Source organism: Gopherus evgoodei, chromosome 1 (assembly GCF_007399415.2).
Source record: "Gopherus evgoodei ecotype Sinaloan lineage chromosome 1, rGopEvg1_v1.p, whole genome shotgun sequence".
Taxonomy (NCBI): Eukaryota; Metazoa; Chordata; order Testudines; family Testudinidae; genus Gopherus; species Gopherus evgoodei.
Genome location: NC_044322.1, coordinates 35510730 through 35535064, shown reverse-complemented (window position 1 = coordinate 35535064; position 24335 = coordinate 35510730). Strand labels below are relative to the sequence as shown.

Below are 24335 nucleotides of genomic sequence, written 5' to 3'. Positions count from 1 at the left end.
CACTGTAGTTTCCAAAAGTGTTCAGAGTAAATTTTAGGCACATAAGGCAGCAGTTGAAGAGGGAATATTACAGATGCAACAACTAATTCTGTAACTGTATCTTTGTGACTGCATATCATTGCAAATAAAACGAGGGGGAAGCTGATAAAATTCAACTGTGAGACAGCAGGAATGAACAAAAAGAGAAAGAGTTCCAGAGGAAGTAGAAATGACATTTTAGAGACTTACTTGACACTAACGGTTTTTCCAAAAAGTCTCTGAATTGTTTTACATACAAGTCATATTAACTATTGCAAGAGAAACACAGAATCCTCAAATCTGGTCTGGGGGATTATCAATTTTACTTTACTTTATAAAATCTGTATTTCTAATTTTGTAATCTGCAAATATGATCTTAAAGACTTTTTGTTCAATTATTAATTAAGACTACCAAGGGGTTAATTTTTTTGTAGCAGACAAAGTGTTATCTAGACACTGGCAGATTAAAATGGATTTCTAATAAGCAATCGACTAGTATTAATTAGAAATACGAAAGATATTGAGTCAATTAGGCTGGAATTTTCAAAGGGACCTAAAAGATTTAAGCATCTAACTCCTATTGAAAGTCATTGACATTTGGGCATATAACTACTTAAGGCTGGGATTTGCAAAGAGGCCTAAAACTTTAAGATTATTTTCACCTGATATTCAAGATGCAGTGTTACAAAGTTAATTTATTTTCCCAAATGCAGCTACTACCTATGTCTATCCAATAGCACATATAAAGCACTCAAAGACTACTGTGAAGAGGGCAGTAAAAATCAGAAATGGAAATGTGTCTTTTGTAGAGGGTGTCACCTTCTGGGTTTTGTGTGTATGATCATGCTTTTTTTTTTTTTTAAAGTCACAAGGACTTTTAACTTACAAATTACCTGTCCACAGGTAACAGATGGTCAAAAGGAACTTGTCACATCCAAAGAATGGCACCTTCAATGATCATGTATACTCTAATACTGCCCTCCTAGCTCAGCATTAGCAACTGAACCATAAAAACATGAATTTACTGCAATTCAAAATCTTACCTAATGATTTGGGCACCATATAAACAGTTCCATCATCTCCAACACAGTTTATTATAGCCTTTAATTCTTTCATGTCAGGTATAATTGGAGGTTTATATGCTCCATCCATTCTTGACTTAAGCACTAGTTTCTTTGAGTCATGTTCTTTAGGTTCATTAACAGAAAGAGTAACTTGTTTCTCTGGCACTAAACACTGTGGTGTACATTCAGTTTCTGGAATTAGCTCATTTAAGCATGGACTCTCTTGCTTCAAAGGAACTTCAAGAGGTTTCTCAGGATCTGCATCACTTATATCAGTTTCATGAGTTCTGTCAGATACAACACAAAATATACCAAAAGATGAAAACTCAGAAGCATGAAAGAGTAAGATAATCTAAAGAAAAAGAAAAAGGATCGAAGCTTGAAATTATAACTATTCATTTTAACAAAACAGGTATCAAAATATACTTACTCCATCAGCATAAGTAACTGCAATGTACATTAGATTGTGATGCTGATATGTTCTATCACATGTAAATTTAAAATGCTAATTGTTTATAAAGGGGGAATTCTTCACCAAAAAATAAAATAAAAATTCTGTGAATATTTTTAAATTCTGCAAAATTCTGCATATTTTATTTTCAAAACAACAAAATATAATCACATCAGTTTCAATTATTATGGTAATTTATTTTTAAAAATACCTGTCCACAAGTATGGCTGTAACAATACAGACAATGAAAAGATTCAGAAAATATGTTTTTTTTGACAAATGAAGTTCTTACTAGGCATATTAACACAGATAAAAATCAATGATTTAAAAAAAATAAAATTGATTTTTAATTTAAATAATTTAAAAAACTTGATTTAAATAAATTAAGATACATTATAGCTCAAAGATCTCTCATCATGGAATAGGGATTATAAATTCTAATCCTATAGTATGAGACAATATATTCATGCAATGTTTAAGAAAAGTTTTGTAAATGAGTTCCAGAATTTCCCCTCCCCCACACAGAAAATACATTTCTGTCCCAGAAGTGATGCAGTTCTGCCCTTTTCCCCACAAGAGGCCGCTGTGGTGCCAGAACAGCCGGCTGCATTCATGCTGCTGGCTGTTCTGGTGCCACAGTGGCCTCTGGTGGGGGAAAGGCAGAATTGCAGCACTTCTTGGGCTGAAATATATTTTCAGCTGAAAAAAATTCTGCTGGACACATGAATTCTATGCATCTGCACAATTCCCCCAGGAATAGTTTTTGTTTTACTTACAAAAGTAACACAAATGCCAATCTGTATAAGTCAACTTTGGAAGTAACCTAACAGAGAAGATCTGAAATAATTTAATAAGAAGAATATCCATACCTTTTGTTCCTGAAAGCCAGACCCTTTTTAACAAGATATTCAGAAATATCAATAAGCTGTCCTGCTTCATCATTGCAAAAAATTTTCACAGGTAGCGGTTCAGATCCATCATTTTCCTGAAAGGAATTTAAAATATGGAGGTTACTTATTGTAACTGGAAGTTGTTTGAGATCTCCTGTCCCTATCTGTATTCCACGCGAGGTAACTATGAGCACCATTGTCTGGAAATTCTTAATAGCAGCATCCGTTGACCCGTACATGCTCCGTAGATCTCCTCGTGCTCCCAACTCAAGGTATTAGAGTCAGAGTGGGTCAATACCTCTCCAGTTCCTCCTTTTACCACAATCCCAGGGGATCTGAAGCAGAGGGGATGGAGAACAGGTAGTGGAATTCAGATAAGGACCTCAAAACTCAAAGAACTTCCAGTTACAGTAAATAACTAACTTCCATTTCTTCTTTGAATGATAGTCCCTATGTGTACTCCAAATGTGAGTGATTGTCAAGCAGTGCTCAGACTGGCAGTGGGCGTGAGAAAGCTAGTAGCAAAGATGTCTACAGTACTGCAGATTTCACCATTGCATCTGCAGTTAAGGCATGAACTAAAGCATAACTTGTTGTGAATGTATATATTGCGGTGGGCAAACTTTTTGACCTGAGGGCCACATCTGGGAATAGAAATACTCACAAAATTGGGGTTGGGGTGTAGGCTCTGGTTGGTGCCAGAGATGATGAGTTCAGGGTGCAGGAGAGGGCTTCGGGCTAGGGAGTGGGGTGCGGGGTGAGGGCTCTGGCTGGGGGTGCAGGCTCTGGGGTGGAGCTGGGGATGAGGGGTTTGGGGTACAGGAGAGTGTTCTGGGCTGGGACCAAGGGGTTTGGAGGGTGGGAGGGGGATCAGGGCTGGGGCAGAGGTTTAGAGGGCAGTAAGGGGTGCAGGCTCTGGCTGTGGGTTCTGGTGTGGGGCTAGGGATGAAGGATTTAGGGTGTGGGAAGGTGCTCCAGGCTGGGATCAAGGGGTTTGGAGGACAGGAGGTGGATCAGGGCTGGGGCAGGGGGTTGGGGCACGGGGAGAGCCCCAGGAGTGCAGAGTCTGGGCGGGGCTTACCTCTAGCATGTCCCTGCTCTGGCTCCATGGCTTCTGGGAGTCATGTGGAGCGTCCTTCGACCCTGTGCCCCGGCTGGAGTGCCAGAGCATGGCAAGCCCCAGACCCTGCTCCCAAGCAGGAGCTCGAGGGCAAGCTTAAAACAGATCGTGGGCTGGATTTGGCCCGCAGGCTGTAGTATGCCCACTCCTGGTGTAGATGGAACTCCAGAAGTCCGCCTTGCAAATGCCCTACAGTGGAACGTCATATAGGGATGCTGTGATTGCATGGAGTGAGATCTCACTGTTGTGGCAATAAAAAGTCTCCGTGATTTCCTAATGGGTTTGGTTCTTTGTATGTAGAATGTCAGAGCATGCCAGAAATCGAGAGAGATGTCCCTTGTCTTCAGCAGAAGCGTGGGGGGGAGGGGAGGTTGGGACAAATACAATTAAGTGTATACTTTGTTTTCTGAATTCCACATCAATCAATCTTGGGGAAAAACTTGGGGTATACTCGAAGAGAAATCTCTTCTTTGTGGAAAATGGTTTAAGGGGAGTCCACCATGATGGCTCCAAGCTCGCTGACTCTCCTGACTGAAGTGATATTCACTAAGAATGCTATCTTCATGAACAGGTGGGTCATGGAACTTGTCAGCATGGGTTTGAAAGGGGGACCTGGGAGCATCAACAGGATGAAATTAAGGTCCTACTGAGGTGTAGGTTTGATCACTAGTGGGAAGGTACTGATTAGGTCTTTCATAAACCATACTGAAGCTGGATGAGTAAAGATGGAGAAGGCACTAATTGCTGCGAGGTGTACTCGCAACAGACTAATAGAGACCTTAGGACTTCAGGGACAGAAAATAGTCTAGGACAACCGAGATCTTTGTGGTGGCTGAAGAATGTTGGTGGAGTTGTGCCCAGCCCATCTCCATTTGACCAGATAGCAGGTTCTAGAAAAATCTTTTCTATTTTGTTAAGGACAGTCTGAACAGGGGCCAGGCATGAGCATTCTATTTCCAAAGCCCATTCAAACACCAGGCGGAGAGAGCCCAGACAGGGATGCTTCATTCCCCCCCCCCCAACCACCATCCTGGGCTAGGAAGTCTGAGAAAGGGTGGATCCTAATTGTTGTTAGAAGTTTTGTGAACCAGAATTGTCTGGCTCTGTCGCGACTAAGGCTGCAAGTCTGTCATGGAGGTCATGGAAGTCACAGATTACGTGACTTTCCACGACCTCCGTGACTTCTGCAGAGACCAGTGTGACGGGCCTGGGGCTGCCTGAGCAGCTCGGGTAGCCCCTAGGCCAGCCACACTGGCCACTGCTGGGGCAGTCTTGGGCCACTGCGCCTCCTCCAGCAGCAGGAGTTTGGGTGTGGGGGGCTCAGGGCTGGGGCAGAGGGTTGGGGGGGAGTGGGAGTTGGGGAGGGCTCTGGGTGGCGCTTACCTCAAGGGGCTCCCCAGAAGTGGCAAGATGTCCCTCAGCTCTTAGGCAGAGCTGTGACCAGGTGGCTCTGCACTCTGCCTGCCTGCATGCACCACCCCCACAGCTCCCATTGGCCGCGGCTCCTGGTCAATGGGAGCTCAAAGACGGCACTCGAGCTGGAGGCAGCACATGGAGCCCCCGGTTGAGCCTCCGCCCAGGAACCAAGGTACATGTCGCCGCTTCTGGGGAGCTGTTCAGAGCCAGGTAAGGAGCCTTCAAGCCCTGCCAACTCACCCCCCAGCAATAGCAGGGGTCCCTGGCCATGCACTGCCACACACTCCTCCAGAGCACCCAAGATTTAGTCACGGGTCGTGAATTTTTGTTTACTGCCTGTGACCTGTCCATGACTTTTATTAAAAATATCCGTGACTAAAACGTAACCTTGTCATGACATATCTTCTCGACAACCTGTGGAAGTAGGGGAATGGGAAGAAAGGCATATCTCAGGTCACTCATCCAGGATAGCATCGCCTTGGGAACCATGACCCATTGTTCCTTTGGAACAATATAAGGGAAGCTTCCTGTTCATTTGGGTTGCAAAAAAGTCCCAGAGCACTGTACTTCGTTATGTAAATATCTTGATTATGACTGTGTTGTGGACTTCCCACATGTGGTCTGTAGAGAAACTTCCGCTTAGTCTATCTGCAAGGGAGTTGTAAATACTGGGAAGGTAACTGGACTGTATCATGATGCAGTTCCTGATGCATCAGCTCCCGAGCGACAGTTCCCCAGCAAAGATGAGCTCTCGCTTCTCCCTGTTTGTTTATATAGACCACGGTGGTGATATTGTCTGACATTAACTGTATATGGAGTGAACATAGCAGCAGAAGGAAGTCCGTGCATGCAAGGCAAACAGCCCTCATTTCCCCAATAGGTTTACATGTTATCTGGCCTCTCGCGGAGTCCGGGCACCCTGAGCAGCATGGATGCTCACATGAGTGCCCACTCCAGAAGAGAGGCATCTGTCACAATGGTGGCTCTGGAGACGAGAGGGCTAAAGGGAACACCCACTACAACCTTTTCCACGTATGACCATCAAGCAAGGGAGGCAATAACTATGCTGGGAATGGCCACCTTGCAGTTCATATGGTTCTTGTTCAGTTGATACATTGAGTGGAGTCAAACTTGCAGGCACCGGAAGTCAAGCCTAGAAAAAGGTGTCACACAGGTGCATGTGGCCTAGTAGCGAAAGGTATCTGTGCATTGTGGCTCATGGTCTGCAGGTAATGCGTGAAATCAGGTTGCTCCTTGTACAAAACCTGTCTGTGGTGAAGAATGCTATCATAGACATGGAGTCCAGTATTGCCCCAATACACATTATTGTCATATTGGGTGATAAAATGGGCTTTTCTAAGGGAAAGTGTGTGTGGAGGGGTTCTGAGGAGGGAAGGAGAGAAACTATTTGGAGTATCTCTGATGGATAATCTCCAAAACCCAACTCTCTATAGTGATCCTGCTCCAGATGTGGATAAAGAGTGTGAGACAGCTCCCACAGGTGATGGGGGAAGAGGTGGGTGGCATAAGTGGTGATATACAGGTTTCAACAATAGTTCAAAAGTGGCTGATGGCCAGCAGCTGGGGGTAAGTAGTGGCTGTGGCAGTAGAGGGGGCCCAGAAGCAAGGCCTCTGAATACTTGCAAATGCCAAAGGATGATCAGCTGGAAGCTGATAAGGTGCATGAAGAAGGAATGGCCTTGGTCTATGAGATTGCCTCTGGTCTTTCCTCATGAGGCCTGGAGTATAAATCCCCAGGGAATGCAGTCACTCAAGTCCTTTAATGAAATAATGGACAAAGTCCTTCCATTCATTAAAGAGATATGACTCATCAAAGGGGATGTCCTGGATGGTGTTCTGAACCTTCCTAGGAAACCCTGACAATTGCAGCCAAGAGTCTCTCCTCATGATTAAGCCTGTAGCCAGACTTCTGGAAGCTATGTCTCCTGAATCTACTGTGGCCTGGAGAGCTGCTTTTGCCACCATCTTTCCCTTAACTAAAAGGGACTGAGAACTTGGGCCCTGTACCCTGTGGGAAGCTTGTCTATGAAGTCCTCAAGCCTGGAATAGTTGTTAAAATCGTATTTCACTAAGAAACCTTCCCAGGAGATCCAGTCTCTGAGAGCCTTTATCTGTTGGGGTGGCCCCTTGATAAAGTGATCAAGTGCATTCTATAGTTGCCTGTGCCACCAGTGAGTTGGGGACAGGATGGGAAAACAAAAATTCACTTCCCTTAGCTGAAACGAAATCTCTCTTCTCAGGTCTCTTTGAGGTAGGGGCACAGAATCCTGGGAGCGTGCCATCCCACTCTGGCCAGTCCTAGTATAGCCTCATTGATTGGGAGGTCCACCTTATTTGGTCCCTGAAGTTGCAGGATATCTAGGTGTTGGGTGGTCCTGGACCCCTTCCAGAGCAGAGGCTCTCAAACTGGGGGTCACAGAATGTATTTGGGCGGGGGGGGGGGGGGGGGTTTTAAAAAAAAATCTTACTGTGCATATTTTACCCATAACATTGAATAGGGATCTACTTAAATCATGGAGAAATCACATTTTTCGCAGGTTGGTTAGGGCCTAAAGAGCAAATTTCATGGATGTGTTCATACAGTTGTATATTCCAGGTCATCCTTACTTCTGAACTGCTGCTGGCAGCAGAGATGCCTTCAGAGCTGGGTGCCCGGCCAGCAGCCACCACTCTCTGCTCTGCCTTCAGAGTTCTGGCTGTCAGTTGCTGGGGAGTATCGAGCATTATCCGAAGCTGCAATAACTATCTTAATTCCTTTTGCATCTACCTACTTAAGCAAAACAGCCTTTTCTGCTCTAGTTTACATCAAAAACAAACAATGATCATGTCTTCAGGTAGAAGGGGATCTCTGGATTGCTCTCTCAAGCATCAAACCCAGGATGGAATCACTCTGTTCCAAAAAACAGGTGCACCCATCACACTAGTAACAGTGTGATGCCAGTAAGCAGTTTCTCACTTAAAATTTACATTACTATATATTTAAATGGCTCTGTTTGAATCAATGCCTTACTGTTTTTAATATTTAGTGAGAGTTGCATGTTGATTTTTTTTATCAGTATATGTACTGGGGGGGGGGGGCATAAACTACTACAGACACAAAGAAGGGGAGCATGCAATCAAGTAAGTTTGAGAACCACTGGTCTAGTGGAGTCTGGAAGTCACCGACAACTCTTTGCAGTAGCTCCTGAAACTGGTGATGGTTATCTGGCAGAGATGGTAAGGAAGGAGCGACCACTTCATCTGGAAATGATGAAGAGACACCCTTTGGAACTGCTGGTACCTCTGGCTCCAAGTCCACCTCCTCCTCCTTGTACACTAACAGATCTGGTTGCAGGAGGGACAGGAGCATCACAACTCTCAAGAGGGACCTGGATACCTGCCATAAGGATCTTACTGACTCCAATGAGGGAGGGATCAGCTGGTTGTGGGAGACCACAGGAGAATCAGTACCAAAGGTCCCCAGAGGGTCATACTTGAAGGAATAGAGAGCATGACTCCTTGACTGTCTCTGCAGAGATACTAGAGATGCTATCCCCACTGACTCATTTGAGTCCGAAAACTGCTCCATCAGTAGGAGCGGGGATGTTGGTACTGAAGCACTCCTACCAGATGGGATGTTCTGGGATACCAATGTAGACTCCTCCACCAGAGTAATAAAATTTCTCAGAAGAGCCAGGCCGGATAGAAGTGGAGACTGTGGACAAAGGAGGACTATATCCTCCAGTGGTAAGTCTCCATACGCCATGATGTCTGAGGGGTCAGGCAGTCAAGCCAGATGGACTGGGTGCATCTACAGCAGCTCGATGGTCTTCACATGAACAGGGTGGTACCAACGATGGGCCTGGACCAGCGCATGTAGGATGAACTGGCGAACGTCTGTCCTTATGCTTCAATACCGATGTGATTGATGGAACCGGTAGATCTTTCTTTTTACATGCTTTGTTCTCCAACTTGGAGGCCTTTAGCAGAGCTGGTTTGTTAGGTTTTGATCATGTCTCACTCAACCTGTACAAGCTCAGGGAGAAAGCAATCTCTTATGCACAGTCCTTGATGGGGCGGGGGGAGGGATGTCTGTCTTTATACCTATCAGATTACTCTCTACTCTCTCATGCGAAATTCTGGATGACAAGTCCTTGGGCTTAGGCACTAGCAACTCTGCTCCCAAGCAAGTGTTTGAAAGGTCTCCGCTGGTTAGCTGAAGCCGATGTACAGGGGATCTCCCTGCCTCGGATCAGAGAGCGGCTTCATGGCTTTCTCAGGCGAAGTTCTTGGTGAGAAAGAGCAACAGATACTGCACTTTGCAGAGATATGTACCTCACCCAAACACTAGAGGCAGTGCTGATATTAGTCATTGATGGAGAAGTAGGGAGGGCAAGTGATACAATTCTCGAATCCCAGGTCTCTGGGCATTGTCCTGGATCCAGGGAGGGTTCCTCAATCAGAGAGAAAGAAAACTCTCTATACTAACTATATTATGAACTTTAACTATTAAGCTAAGAAATATAACTATTTACAAACCTCTTTACAGGTCGTACAAAGAATTGAAGGAGGACACAATTCAGACTCAGGCTGTGCGGTGGTAAGGAGGAACTGGAGAGGCATCGACCTGCACTGACTCTTATACCCTCAGTTGGGAGCATGACGAGATCTATAGCTCAGAGTGCAGACAAACTGACAGTGCTTTGAAGAATTTCTGGACTCAGGTGCATGGCACACATGCATACCCATACATAGGGACAATCACTCAAAGAGGAATGTTTGTTAGGCAATACACATCCAATTAAAACCTTACATTTTCTTAAATGCTTCCTTTTTTCAGTTTTAACTCTTTACACGTCATATTAGCGGCCTGCCTAACCCTTTTGCAGAGGGCACTGCTCCCTATTGCAACCATTCATGACTTCATATCTTGCTCTCTTCAGCTCCTGACTGTCACAGAGACAGAGACCTAGATCCATTCTGACACTGCCTCTTGCAGCTGTCATCTCTTAGGGAGATCATTCACACTCTCCACCCTGGCTCAGACCAGGATGTGGATGTTGGACTTCCCTGCTTCCGTTTCTGCTGCTTCCAATCCCTCCTTTTTCTCCCCGTCCCACCTCTTTCTCCTCTTTTGAGTAGCACTGCATCTGACTCCTCCTTCCTACCCGACTCCATGTTGCTGTCATCTACCAACCATCCAACTAGTTCCTATTAGTCTTCCCCTCACATTTTGACTCCTGGCTCTCTCCACCCCTCCTCCCATAGTCATCCTTGGTCATCTTAACTACCATATCGACAATCCATCTGAGCCCTTAGCTGCATGTTTCTTTGCCCACACTTCATTTGATCTGCAGCCCTGATTCAACTCGCTGACTCATGAAAACAGCCATTCACTTGACATGGTCTTCACCAATCACTGCTTTTTCTCTCTCTGAGCCTTCTGTTGCTGAGTTCCCAATCCCTGATCATCACTTGGTCTATCAGCACACCCATCAGCCCCTCTCCCCCTACACCCTGTCACTAGGCCTTTTGATGACTTCTTGTCTGCACTCTCTTTCCTTTCTTCTCTGAATATGGTTGCTGATTCCTTTCACTGCTCATGATACTGTACTGCTGAATCATTAGCTTCCTCCCATCCTGGCTAACCCCCAGCCCAGTACACTACCAACACTGCTCCTGTTCTCATGCTGTAGAGCATCTCTGGTGGAAATCCTAAGACACTGCTGACGTCTTCAGTTACATATTTGTTCTCTTCTTTTTCCATTCTGCTGTCTTCCTAGCTAAACAATTCTACTTCTCCAATTTAATTGATTCTCACGGCCACAATCCCAGACACCTTTTTACCACCTTTGACTCATCCTTAATCTTCTCTCCCCCCCCAGTTATCTGTCTGCACAGGATCACACCAATTTTTTCTAAGAGAAAAATGACAGAATACACTGTGACCTTCCCCTGTCTCAACCCTCTCCTTCTCCTCAGTCAGACACAAATTTATCTTCAGCTCTCTTCCTTTAACCCCTCTACTTGCCCCAGTGACTCCATCCCATCTCCTGATCTCCTTCATTCTCATCCCCATCCCTTACTCTTCTCCTTACCCTCTCACTCTCCTCTGGCTCTTTTCCCTCACAGTACAAACATATTTTAGTCCCTCCCATCTTAAAAAAAAAATCCTTGACCCCACCTACCTCTCCAACTACCAACCCATCTACCTTTCATCTCTAAGCTCATTCAATATGCCGTTTATAATTGCTGTCTGGAGTTCCTCTCTTTTGATTCCATCCTAGATCCTTTCCAATTCAGCTTCTGCTTCTTGTACTCAACTGAAACTGATCTTACAATCTCTAATGACCTCTTCTTGGCAAAATCTCAGAAGCAGTATTCCATCCTCATTCTCCATGACTGGTCAGCTTCTTTCACCACATTTGACCAGGCACCTCTTCTTGAAATCTTTTCCTCCCCTGGCTTCCATGACTGTCCTCTCCTGGCTTTCCTATTACCTCTTTAATCATTCCTTCAGCCTGGCCTTTGGAAGATCCTCCTCATCCCTCTACCAATAAACTTTCTGCGGCTGTTTCACAGGGCTCTATATTTGGTCCCTTTCTCTTTTTCCTCTACACATTATGTCTTGATAAATTGGTTTGCTAGGTAAAGTACCATCTCTACATTGACAGCTCACAGCTCTACTTATTTCAAAACTGTCTCCTTGGCCTGTCTCTAACATCTCAAGCGCAACATGACTAAAAACAGAGGTCTTAATCTTTTTCCTCCCAGCCTCCCTGCTACCTGCTTTCTTGATCACTGCTTGTCAATCAGGTAACCAACCTGGATGTCATCTTCAAGTTGGACCTCACCATAGGTCCTCATATCCAGGCTACATATCTAACTCTTGCAGATTCTTTCTGAATAACATCATCTCTTAGAAATGGACTTTCCTATCCACCCACACAGCTAAAACTCTTGTTTGGGCTCTCGTATTCTTGTGTCTTGATTATTGCAAAAGCAGCAAAGAATCCTGTGGCACCTTATAGACTAACAGACATTTTGGAGCATGAGCTTTCGTGGGTGAATACCCACTTCCTCAGATGCATGTGCATATTCTTTGCTGCTTTTACAGATCCAGACTAACACGGCTACCCCTCTGATACTTGATTATTGCAATATCCTTTTCTCTAGGCTTGACAAATGCAAACTTGCCCCACTCATATCCATTCAAAATGCTGCAAAGATCATTTTCTTAGCTTTTTGCTTTGACCATCTCACCCTCCTCTTCGCACCCATCCACCGGTGCCTCCTTCTCAATCATGTCACATAAGCTACTTGTCTTCACTTCCAAGGCCCTTTATGACCTATCCACACTCTACCCATCATCTCTCATTCAGTAACCAAAGATCAACTCCCATTAGCTCATGATGCCAGTTAGCAATGTCCACTTGTTATATTTTCAAACAAGCACCTTTGTGCTTTTTCCCATGCTGCCCCTCACTCAACTCCCCATGAACATCCACAAAGCCACCTCATTGTTTTCCTTCAAATCACTCTCTAAAACTCTTTTGCATACAAAATATTTGACAACTGTTAGGTTGCTGGCGTGCCGAGACTACTGTATATCATTCTTCCCAATATTATCTCATTGTTTCCTTGTACGCTCCCATCTGTCTGTATCCATCTGCCGTCTCTCATCTCAGACTTAGACTATAAACTCTTTTGTTCTGCTTATACAGTGCTCAGAACTATGGGATCCAGGGCTCCAAGGCGCTACAGTAATATAGGTATTGCTATTCCTAATAATAGAAAACAAAATATATTCTTGGCTTCTATTGCTACCTGGGCTTTCCAAAGCAGTCAATGATCCTTCAATACGATCTTCAAGTTGCAAACCTGAGTTAAGTAAACTCACTCAGAGGCCTGATAAAATATTTACTGTCTAATCTGGTTGCTTTTGCAACCTACAAGTAGAATCTTTGTTTTAATCTGATGAATGACTATACAACCTAAAGCTCTTCAACAGCCTCTCTTTTAGGTCAGAGATTGGGAAAGCTGATCAACAGCTATGTTAACAACTGTATTTCATTCACATTCTAAAAGCACTATAGCCCATACCACCTCATTAGCTCAGTACTAAACTTGTATATATGACAGGCAGGAGAGGTTACAGAGTAGAACCCTGCCTTTCTCCATAGCAAAGATTATGTGGCTAGACTATCAGATACCCATTACTACTCTCTGGTTTCTCTCAGGAGAATGGAACTACTCAAGGGAAACCCTATCATGCCTGGGTCTACAGATGTATCAGTGATCTCAAAGGCTTAAACATAAAGTAACCCAAAATATTTGCATTACATCCACTGCTAGTAAGGGTCAAGCACCAACTTAATATCCATGCCATATTCAGATTTAAAACCTGCTGTCAAGTGTAAAGGAAATCTCAAACTCAAATATTGCCACAGTGTCCTTGCTACAATTTGATAACAGTCTTTACTAAAACTGGATAGGGCCATAACTCTTGAGACTGTCAGATTCAGAAAATTTTACGCCATTGCTAAGGAGCTAATATAGCCTTAAGAGAACTGGATATTTTGTATTCCCAGATATATGTATTAACGATCACTAGCAGACCAAACATATCCCAGTTTGACTAAATGATCTAGAAAGGACAGAGGTTCAAACTTCAAGGTACGTCCTGAAATAGCAGCTTCAGTGAGCAACAATAAACAAAACTCAAGTAGAAACGACAGCACATTTGTCTCCACCAGGTATGTTTCTGCAATCACAGACTGATAATCTGTGCAAATTTTAACTAGCATGTTTGATTAATGAAAATGTTATATGTTTAAATAACTAAAAAGGGGTAAACAAGTCCAGGCAGGAATGTTATGTATATTTCTTATTTTGATTAAAGACCTGTATGATGATGTTTGCTACAGCTCCAGTGAGGTAATAGGAGATACAATCACACGCTGTTGCTGTCCACTGCTTGCTCCCACCAGCTGGCCTAAAATGGAACAAATGAAAATCGGTTTTAGTGAAACAGGGAACATGATTTTAATAAAGGTCATCAAGGCTTGCATATAAAAAAAACTACTCACCAGCTAGACTGAAAAACTATCAAACGGCTCTAAGAACAAAAATTATCCCATACAGTCAACTAAAAAGGAAGAGAAACAATAGTACCAGCTGCTCCAGGATCAAAAAAAGCATTGTTAGATTCTAAAGAGGAACACTAAAGTAGATTAAGATGGTCTAAAAAAAATGATTTTTTTTTGCAATATTTTATTAGGAAATGCACTTCAGAAATCTGTTAGAGACAGCTATATTAATGCAAGGTTAGATTTCCCCTCATTATTACAGGACACATTAGTTGAAATGTATCCGGATAGCTTACTCACTTGGGTAATGGGTGTTTGGCCTTCTCTCCCAATTCCTACAGCCTATAAGAGAGAAGAATCCTTCTGTCCCCCACCAACAGACTAGGAAAGGAAAGCCAAAATCCCCCCCCTCATATTTCCAAAAGATCCAGTTACCAAGTTGCCTAGGAAGACCAAACTTTAAGTACAGATAAGAAGCAAGCCAGGGAAGCCAAGAAAACAAAGCATTTGTTCCCCCTGCCCTGTCCTGCAGTATGTCCAAAACTTAGTCCAAAAAAAAAAAAAAGAGAACCCCTCCATCCACATCACAGTTTATGCTTTACTTGTATATGATCTGACACTGAAAAATACTTGATTAAAAAATTACAATGGCCCTCCCACTATCTTACTATGTATCTTACAGTGTTATTCCATATACAAGGAATAAATTACCTTATATCTACCAGGGAGCACGCCAGTGCTAGTGTCCTAATTGGCTTCAGCTTTTCATCAAGTTTTCTTAAACAAATGATGTTCACTATTTCTTTAGTACCAAAATCATACAACACTACCTGTGAAAGATAAAAGAGCTGAAAAAAGTTCTGAAAAAAAACCATGACATTCTCAACATAAACAGGATATATCCTCTTCTCAAACAAATGACAAACCATATATACAATAAAAATATGTAAATAAACTACAAGGAGTTTAAATATGTAAGTGAACAGAAGTCAGAAAGGAAATCCCGACAATGGTTTTATGAGAATATTAAGTATTTTCAAATATGAAGATAGGATGTATATGTAAGCTACGAGGTCTGCTTGTCAAGAACTATTTTGTTTAAATATATATAGTTCCATCACATGTAATTTGCTCTGTACTAGACTTACGCTTCCCCAAATGTCCATTTTCTGAAGATGCTGTAAGTCTCTACATTCATCAGACAATCATAAATGCCAGACCCTATCTTCAAAGAGAGTTCCCATCTACACAGGCTTTACTGGAGATCTGACTGGCCTGATCCTCAAGTTTTTAAGGATAGCTCTGTTTCCCTCCACCCCCATTGAAGAAGCTGGCCTGGGCCACTGAATGCAGCAACTCCTGTATTGTAGGTCTGTTATACTATCAAGAGAATCAGTGATCTGAGTGTCAATGATAAATACTCATCTTTCACTGTTTTATCTTAGCTCTTGTGTACAATTAAGTTTTGCCTGTTTAACTATGCTGGTATAGTTAAAGTGCCTAGTTCCCTACCCCAGTGCAGACGCAATTATACTGGTATTAATTATTCTAGTATGGGAAGTTCCTGTCAGCCTCCATTACACCAGAGTAACTGTGTCTACACTAGGGCTTTTACCAGGAAAGCTATATTAGAAAAAAATTACACTCCCAATAACTCAGCTTAGACCAGCCCTTAAAGAGATATGAGTGTGATGAAACAAGCATCAACACAGAATCATAGAAGATTAGGGTTGGGAGAGACCTCAGGAGGTAATCTAGTCCAACCCCCTTCTCAAAGCAGGACCAACACCAACTAAATCATCCCAGCCAGGGCTTTGTCAAGCCAAGCCTTAAAAACCTCTAGGGATGGAGGTTCCACACCTCCCTAGGTAACCCATTCTAGCTCTTCACCACCCTCCTAGTGAAACAGTGTTTCCTAATATCCAACCCTAGACCTCCCCCACTGCAACTCGAGACCATTGCTTCTTGTTCTGTCATCTGCCACCACTGAGAACAGCCTAGCTCCATCCTCTTTGGAACACGTCTTCAGGTAGTTGAAGGCTGCTATCAAATCCCCCCCCTCCACTCTTCTCTTCTAAAGACTAAACAAGCAAGTTTCTCAGCCTCTCCTCATATGTCATGTGCCCCAGCCCCCTGATCATTTTCACTGCCCTCCGGTGGACTCTCTCCAATTTGTGCACATCCTTTCTGTAGTGGGGGGCCCAAAACTGGACACAATACTCTAGATGGGGCCTCACGAGTGCCAAATAGAAGGGAATAATCACTTCCCTCGATCTGCTGGCAAGGCTCCTACTAATGCAGCCCAATATGCCGTTAGCCTTCTTGGCAACAAGGGCACACTGTTGATTCATATACAGCTTCTCGTTCAGTGTAACCCCTAGGTTCTTCTCTGCAGAACTGCTTCCTAGCCATTCGGTTTCTAGTCTGTAACAATGAATGGGATTCTTCCGTCTTAAGTGGAGGACTCTGCACTTGTCCTTGTTGAACCTCATCAGATTGCTTTTGACCCAATCCTGCAATTTGTCTAGGTCACTCTGGACTCTATCCCTACCCTCCAACGTATCTACCTCTCCCCATGACTTAGTGTCATCCGCAGACTTGCTGAGGGTGCAATCTATCCATCATCCAGAACATTAATAAAGATGTTGAACAAAACTGGCCCTAAGACCGACCCCGGGGCACTCTGCTTGATACCGGCTGCCAATTAGACATCGAGCCGTTGATCACTACCCGTTAGCCCGACAATTTGGCCAGCTTTCTATCTACCTTATAGTCCATTCATTCAATCTATACTTTTTTAGCTTGCTAGCAAGAATACTGTGAGGGACCGTAACAAAAGCTTTGATAAAATCAAGATATATCACGTCCACTTCTTTTCCCATATCCACAGAGCCAGTTATCTTATCATAGAAGGCAATCAGGTTGGTCAGGCATGACTTGCCCTTGGTGTATTCATGTTGACTGTTCCTGATCACCTCTCTCTTCTCCTAGTGCTTTAAAATGGTTTCCTTGAGGGCCTGCTCCATGCTGACGATGAGTTCTACTTGATAAGAATCCAAAGCAGCGTGGACCGACGCATGTTCATTTTCATTATCTGAGTTAGATGCCACCAGCACAAGGTTGATTTTCTTTTTTGGTGGTTCGGATTCTGTAGTTTCTGCATTCGAGTGTTGTGCTTTTAAGACTTCTGAAAGCATGCTCTACACCTCATACCACTCAGATTTTGGAAGGCACTTCAGATTCTTAAACCTTGGGTCAAGTGCTGTCTTTAGAAATCTCACATTGATACCTTCTTTGGGTTTTGTCAAATCTGCAGTGCTAGCATTCTTAAAATGAACATGTGCTGGATCATATCCGAGACTGCTATAACGTGAAATATATGGCAGAATGTGGGTAAAACAGAGCAGGGGACATACAATTAATTCTCCCCCAAGGAGTTCAGTCACAAATTTAATTAATGCTTTTTTTTTTTATGAGCATCATCAGCATGGAAGCATGTCCTCTGGAATGACGGCTGAAGCACAAAGGGGCATTTGAATGTTTAGTATATCTGGCACATAAATACCGTGCAACACAGGCTACAAAACTGCAATGCAAATACCTAGGGCCAGCTCCAGGCACCAGCTCAGCAAGCAGCTGCCTGGGGCAGCCAACGGTGAGGGGTGGCACATCCAGGTCTTCGGCGGCAATTTGGTGGTGGGTCCCTCACTCCTTCTCGGAGGGAAGGACCTGCCGCTGAATTGCCACCAAAGACTGAAGCAGCGACGGAAGAGCTGCAGATCGCGATAGCGACTTTTTTTTTCCTTCTTCTTTTTGCTGTTTGGGCAGAAAAAACCCTGGAGCCGGCCTAGCAAATGCCTGTTCTCACTTTCTGGTGACATTGTAAATAAGAAGAGGGCAGCAATATTTCCTGTAGATGTAAACAAACTTGTTTGTCTTAGCGATTGGCTGAACAAGAAGTAGGACTGAGTGGACTTGTAGGCTCTGAAGTTTTACATTGTTTTGTAACAAAAAAAATCTACATTTGTAAGTTGCACTTTCAGGAGAAAGAATGCACTACAGTACTTGAATGAAGTGAACTGAAAAATACGATTTCTTTTGTTTATCATTTTTACAGTGCAAATACTGGTAATAAATAATACACACTGATTTCAATTACAATACAGGATGCAATATACATGAAAATGTAGATAAACATCCGTAATATCTAATAAAATTGAATTGGTATTCTATTGTTTAAGAGTACAATTAAAACTGCAATTAATCACAATTTTTTAAATTTAATTGCGTGAGTAAACTGCTATTGCTATTTACTATTAATATAATTGGAATACAATGAGTCAGTCCTCAGCCATCTCCCAAACTACCAAACCCACTTGTAAAGTTGTTCTGACTTTGATGAGACTTTAAAGTTTTCTATAATAGTGTTAACATAATGAAAATTGAACTCCTCCCAAAAGCATAATGATAAATAAGAAAGTAATGATACAATAGAATGTTTCTAGAGCTGAAAGGGATACATTTTAAACTAATTTAATCAAATCTTATGTTACTTAATGAGATATTTACCTCTACAGTGGTTTCAGAGATAACCCTGCTGATTTTGCCTCTTTGCCATTGGTTCAGATCACGTATATGAATAGCACAGTACATATCACTTTCCCACTTCACTTGCTCAAACTTGGAATTTTCATAGATAGCAGCCATCTTTTCCTGTAAACTAACATTAAAAAACCCCATGATATCTAAACCAATTCCTCCCAAGACTAAAGACTTATCCAGTGGTTTGAGGATGTATTTACCCAATTATTGCTGAAATATTACGCAATAACATTTCAGTAACTTTGTGGCAGGTACACAGTACTGGAAAGGTAGTAACTATGCTCTAATGTAACTATGTTCTCATAACCATGGAATTCTTTTCAGAAAACCCAGTCCTTTCATGTAGCAGCATTTCTAACCCGTTCCTTCTTATACCCTCTTTTAATTTTCAAGGAAGAATAGAGTCTTCCCCCCCACATCCTTTGGTACCATCAAAAAACAGATTTGGAGGGAATCCAAGCAACGTGTATTCAAGAAAAAAGGAAATGGGCAGAAACGTTTGTCGACGAAGTAAGCCAATTTTTTAAAATAGACAGCAAAAATCTTATACAGTGGTCAGGGAGCTAAGTCAGTTTGCTACATTAATATTACACTGTTGCTTTGAAGCCTTTATTTGAGGGATGTCTGAATTAGGAGAAATGACTGAGCTTAGCAAAAGATATAACCCAACCCATATACATCTGTGGAATTCTTGAAAAAAACAACAACATGTATTATAGCACATGGACAATAAATATCACTGGTTGTTACTGATACTACTTTAGTAAGATTATTAATGAAAGAACCAGGGAGGACACTGTCGTCTTTTTTGACTTAATGTTAAATTTCTCCAAACCCAATCCTTACACTGAAGTCAACTGGAGTCTCAATTTTAAAATGGAGGCTAGATCAAGCACTTGTGGTAGGGTCTGCTCCCCGTATTGGCACTGCTAGAGATGAATTAGGGCAGGTGGACCCAATCAGCTAATTATGCTGGAGGCAGCTAATTAGAGAGAAGCTCACCTGTGCGGGACAGTTGAGGCTTCTACAAAAGACAGGAAATTGGAAGCAGAGGGGGGTGCATGGAAGGAATCTGGAGTCACTTCCCGGAAAAGGGGGGGAGTGTTTCAGGGGGCTGTACAGATAAGTTGTCTAAAGTCTATTCCCTGGGAGAAGGGAGTGAAGAGACTGCAAACCCAGAGGAGTAGGGAGAGCCAGGAAGTATGGAAGCAGCTCAGGGAAAGGCAGGAAGGTGTAGGGAACGGACCTTGGCTGTTCTGTAGAGGGTCCCTGAGCTGGAATCCAGAGTACAGGATGGGCCCAAGTTCCCCTGCCAGACATTGCGGGTGTGTCACTGTGAGGCAGTGAAGTAGAAGACTGCCTGACACTGCTGGAGAGCAGGAACTTTGATACACTTCCCTCCCATCCTGCAAAGGGGAAACCACAGTAGTGACCTGGTTGGACGGCTGAGTCACAAAGAGGACAGCTGTGGCTCCCAGGAGCTAGAGAGGGACTGCAGAGGAGAAACTGATGGAGTGTAACCACTGGAAGTGGTGTGACCCTGACTGAGCTAATCCCCAAACCACCAGGAGGCAGCGTCATTCAGCAGTAAGCATAGCAAGCTGTCACAGCACTATAAGATTAACTGCATATGTATTTAGTGAAACATAGTGCAAATCTATTGCTTCCTAAATTATGTTTACTGGAGGGCGGGGGGTGGTGGTGGTAAAGAAAATGCAACAGCTTTGAAAACCAGAAATTGAGTACTGATCCACTGCAAAATAGTAGCTGATACAGCAATTTGTTTCTTTTTTAATTGATTAAAGTATCTTATCATTCTAAAGATAACTCATAAGGCTTTAAAATATTAACTGATAAAAATGCTTCTATTTTGCTACTTCTTAAAATACCTTTTCAGTAACTTTTCTGATGACAGCCATTGTACAAAGATCTTATTTGGGGATACCACGTGACTGATTCGCACTTGTAGTTCTTTGTTAGAAAGTGATCGTAAATCCTCGTTCTGTAGAGATTTTGTGTTTTTAGAGTTTAAAATACCTAATGTTTCAGTTTCAAAAATTTCTTCTAGAGCAGGATCCCATACTTCATTGTGCTCTGCATCACTACTTTTGGTGTATCTGCATGAATATGAAAAATACAGTTTGAGACTGAGTTTATAGTTCAAGTTTTAATTCCACTACCAACCCTAACATTAGTTCAATGGTAAGGTGTGCTACTAAAATTTAGGCAACAGAAAAGGCTAAAGCTAAAGGTCTCAGAAAACAAAAACATCCCCCCTCCCAAACAAGCAAGCAAGCAACTCCAGTGTTTCTGAAGGGTTATAGTAACCCCTTCTACTAGTTTTTCCTTGCTTTCTATTGTTTTCTGTATAAGAGAGTTACTCACCTTGTGCAGTAACAATGTTTCTTCGAGATGTGTCCTCCTATGGGTGCTCCACTGCAGGTGTGTTTGTGATTCTGAGACTCGATCGGAAATTTTAGATAGCGTCCATTCAGCCCGCACATGTGCTCTCCTTGTCTCATGACTATCTAGTGCTGTGAAGGTGAACTACCCTCAGTTCCTTCTCTACCGCAGAGCTCGTTCATGAGAACTCTAAAGTAGAAGGGCAGCTCATGGAGCACCCATATGAAGACGCATCTCAAAGAAGCATCATTACTGCACAAGGTAACTCTCTCTTCGAGTAGCGTCCCTGTGAGTGTTCGCTGTAGGTGACTCCCTCACAGTACTTCTGATGGAGCATTGAGGTTTCAGAGTCAAGTTTATTACTGATGTCAATACTGTGGATCTGAAGACAGCACTGGAAACTGAGTCATGAGTAACAGAATAATGTTCTGCGAAAGCATAAGCAGGGCAGCAATTTGGGTGTCTTCATATTTCTGTGATGGGGACATTTTAAATAAATGTTACAGAAGTGGCGATGGATCTCTTGGAGTGTGTTCGGACTCCAAATGGAAGTTGCAGATTACGAGGACAAAATCAATTTTTGAGAGTCTGAGTTGATATTAGAAAAAGCAACGAGGAGTCCTTGTGGAACCTTAGAGACTAATAAATTTATTTGGGCATAAGTTTTCATGGGTATCACCCACGAAAGCTTATGCCCATATAAATTTGTTAGTCTCTAAAGTGCCACAAGGACTCCTCACTGTTTTTGCTCATACAGACTAACACAGTTACCCCCTCTGAAACTTTTGAGTTGATATTGCGGATCCCTTGGATCTGTCTGCAATTGAGAGGAACAGTTTAGGAGAGTTCCTGAAGTATTTTGTTCTGTCCAAATAGAATTATAAAGCTCTCCTGACATCAAGTGTATGTAATATTGCATCTCTGTCATGGTGAGGCTTTGGGAAGAAGGTGGGCAAGTGAATTAGTTGATTCATATGGAAGGACAAGATTACTTTGGGGAGGAACTCTGGGAACGGTCTCAGTGTGACCTTGTCTTTAGAGAAAATCGTGAAGGGAGAGTGTGCCATTAGTACTGCTATTTCACCAATTCTTCACACCAAAGTGATGGCCATTAGGAATGCTGTCTTCATGGACAGATACATAAGTGAGCACATGGCCATGGGTTCGAAAGTTGGCTTTGTTAAGCCTCAGAGTTAGATTAAGGTCCCATGGTTCTGGGGGACATCTGATTTGTGGGTAGAGATTGGTGTGGAAGTAGAGAAAACTCACAGGGATTTGAAGGGGATTTCAAATTCAGATAGACAATCTCCCTACGTGAGCAAGTCAGGCTAGCTGTAACCCTAATAATGTGAGATTTGTAGAAGCAAGAATTGTGTGAGGTGAGTGGGAAAAGAACTGTATGAGAAGTTGCTGTGACCTTGTGTTAGAGAAGTATGGAATGTAGACTATAGTCTAAATTGTGGAGGAAAAGAAGATATCAGGATGACATATGTGTAAGCAGAGTCAGGATGAGCTCTACCCTGATTTCTGGTGGTGAATTATGGGGAGTGTGGAAAGGAATTTCAGGTATTTGCATTGGCACATCCACCTCACCTAGCATAGCCCACGGCAGCCTGGGATGGTTATTTTGACAGCTCTGGGATCCCCAATTTCTTTGTTATTGGGGCAGGAAGAATAAAGTATTGTCACCCTGACTATGTGAATGAGGAACTATGAGACTGCTTTATGACACAGATGACTCAACCTCAATTAAGTAGCACTTGCTAGACAAGGGACATGGGTTCCAAAACCCAGTGAATTGAGAGAGGTTGGGGACTGGTGTGTGTACCTGATAGTATGGGTCCCTTTTGAGGGCCTAGAACACCAATTGCACATTCTCCTCTCTCCACTGTTAAAGAGTAGAGCTAATTTTGATGCCATTAGGAATCCATCTAGAGGCTGCTGAGCTGAATTCATGTTGGGCCAATGGTCACCAGCACCGGGGTTCCCCTACTACAAGCAGAAATCGCTAAGAGCTGAAATCACTAAAAGAGCTGAGCTGAGATCATGGAGTGCTCTGTTAACTAGTGGGGGAGACTAATGACCTATCGCTAAGCGGCTGGGAGAGTGGAGCAGTTTGCAGCATGTTGGAGCAGCCTATGGAACAGTGAGCGGAGTGGAGGGTTTGCGGGGACAGCTGGAGGAGCAGCACAGCTGGTGTAGTGGAGCTAGTCGTGATGAAGGCTGCAGCAGAACTCCACAGAGAGGTGGAGCAGTTGGCCTTGGCCCACGTACAGTGCCCCTTACCACCCTGTGTGGGTCCCACCACTCTGTGTGGGCCCCCCCCATCTCCACCCAGGCGGAGGGGGGTAAAACTCTACAGATAAACTTTTGAACTCTGGGGTGGCACTGACCAGAGACTTTTGGGTTGTTGGACTTTGGGGTGATTGGACTTAAGACCCTAAGGGGGAAAGGACATTGCCAAATGTACTTGGAGGTGGGTTTTTTGCTTATGGTTTGTGTTATAATCCTGTTTGTGGTGTTTCTCCAATGTGATGCCACATTGTTTCCCTCCTTTATTAAAAGGATTTTGCTACACTCAGACTCCGTGCTTGCGAGAGGGGAAGTATTGCCTCCTAGAGGCGCCCGGGGGGTGGTGGTATGTAAGTGTCCCAGGTCACTGGGTGGGGGCTCAAGCCGGTTATGCATTGTGTTATTGAAATGAAACCCCTGGATACTGAACCCGGCCCTTGTTGCTGCCAACTCAGAGGGGCAGAAGGGTTACATATGTATAAACAAAATGCAGCTGTTGCCAATTACTGTCTGTAACAAAAAGTATAAATGCTTGCTGTAACTGTTTACCTGGAGAGAGACCTGTTTTGCGCTCTTCCTCCATGCAATTGCTAGAGAAAAGGTATCTGACTTGCTGCACCCAACCTCAGAGTAAGAACTCCGTTTTTCTCTGACATTACTCATACCCTTGAGGAATCTCTTTGCTATCGGATGAGTAAATACTGAATCGCGGCCTATTTACTGGTAGAAGGCCATTATGGCCGTAAGGTGTACTTTTAGAGGGCTGAGATCATCTTGTCCTCTAGGCTGTAGTCTAGTATTAATGGGAGGGAAGAGGATGCCGGGGTAATTTGTTTCAAATTACACCAGATTTGGAATCTTTCCTACTTTTGTATGTACGTGCGATGATTCTACTGATTTTCTACTATGTAACAGCACCACTTTCACCTCCTCAGAGCAGGATTTTCTATGCATTAGAACCATCGAGGAATCAATCCTTGAGTCAGAGAA

The 24335-nt window shown here is 43.3% G+C and overlaps 1 protein-coding gene across 1 annotated transcript in view; it reads right to left on the bottom strand.

The window, feature by feature from the left end:
* The window catches only part of RNF17 (ring finger protein 17), a 215496-nt gene that overhangs the window by 68829 nt on the left and 122332 nt on the right, over positions 1-24335 (bottom strand). Inside the window, exons 24-29 of the mRNA XM_030561299.1 lie at positions 20540-20767; positions 18618-18768; positions 14760-14878; positions 13864-13954; positions 2403-2518; positions 1062-1369 (exon numbers count right to left, since the gene is read on the bottom strand). Coding sequence (XP_030417159.1) covers positions 1062-1369; positions 2403-2518; positions 13864-13954; positions 14760-14878; positions 18618-18768; positions 20540-20767 — 1013 coding nt within the window. The remainder of the gene's footprint in view (positions 1-1061; positions 1370-2402; positions 2519-13863; positions 13955-14759; positions 14879-18617; positions 18769-20539; positions 20768-24335) is intronic.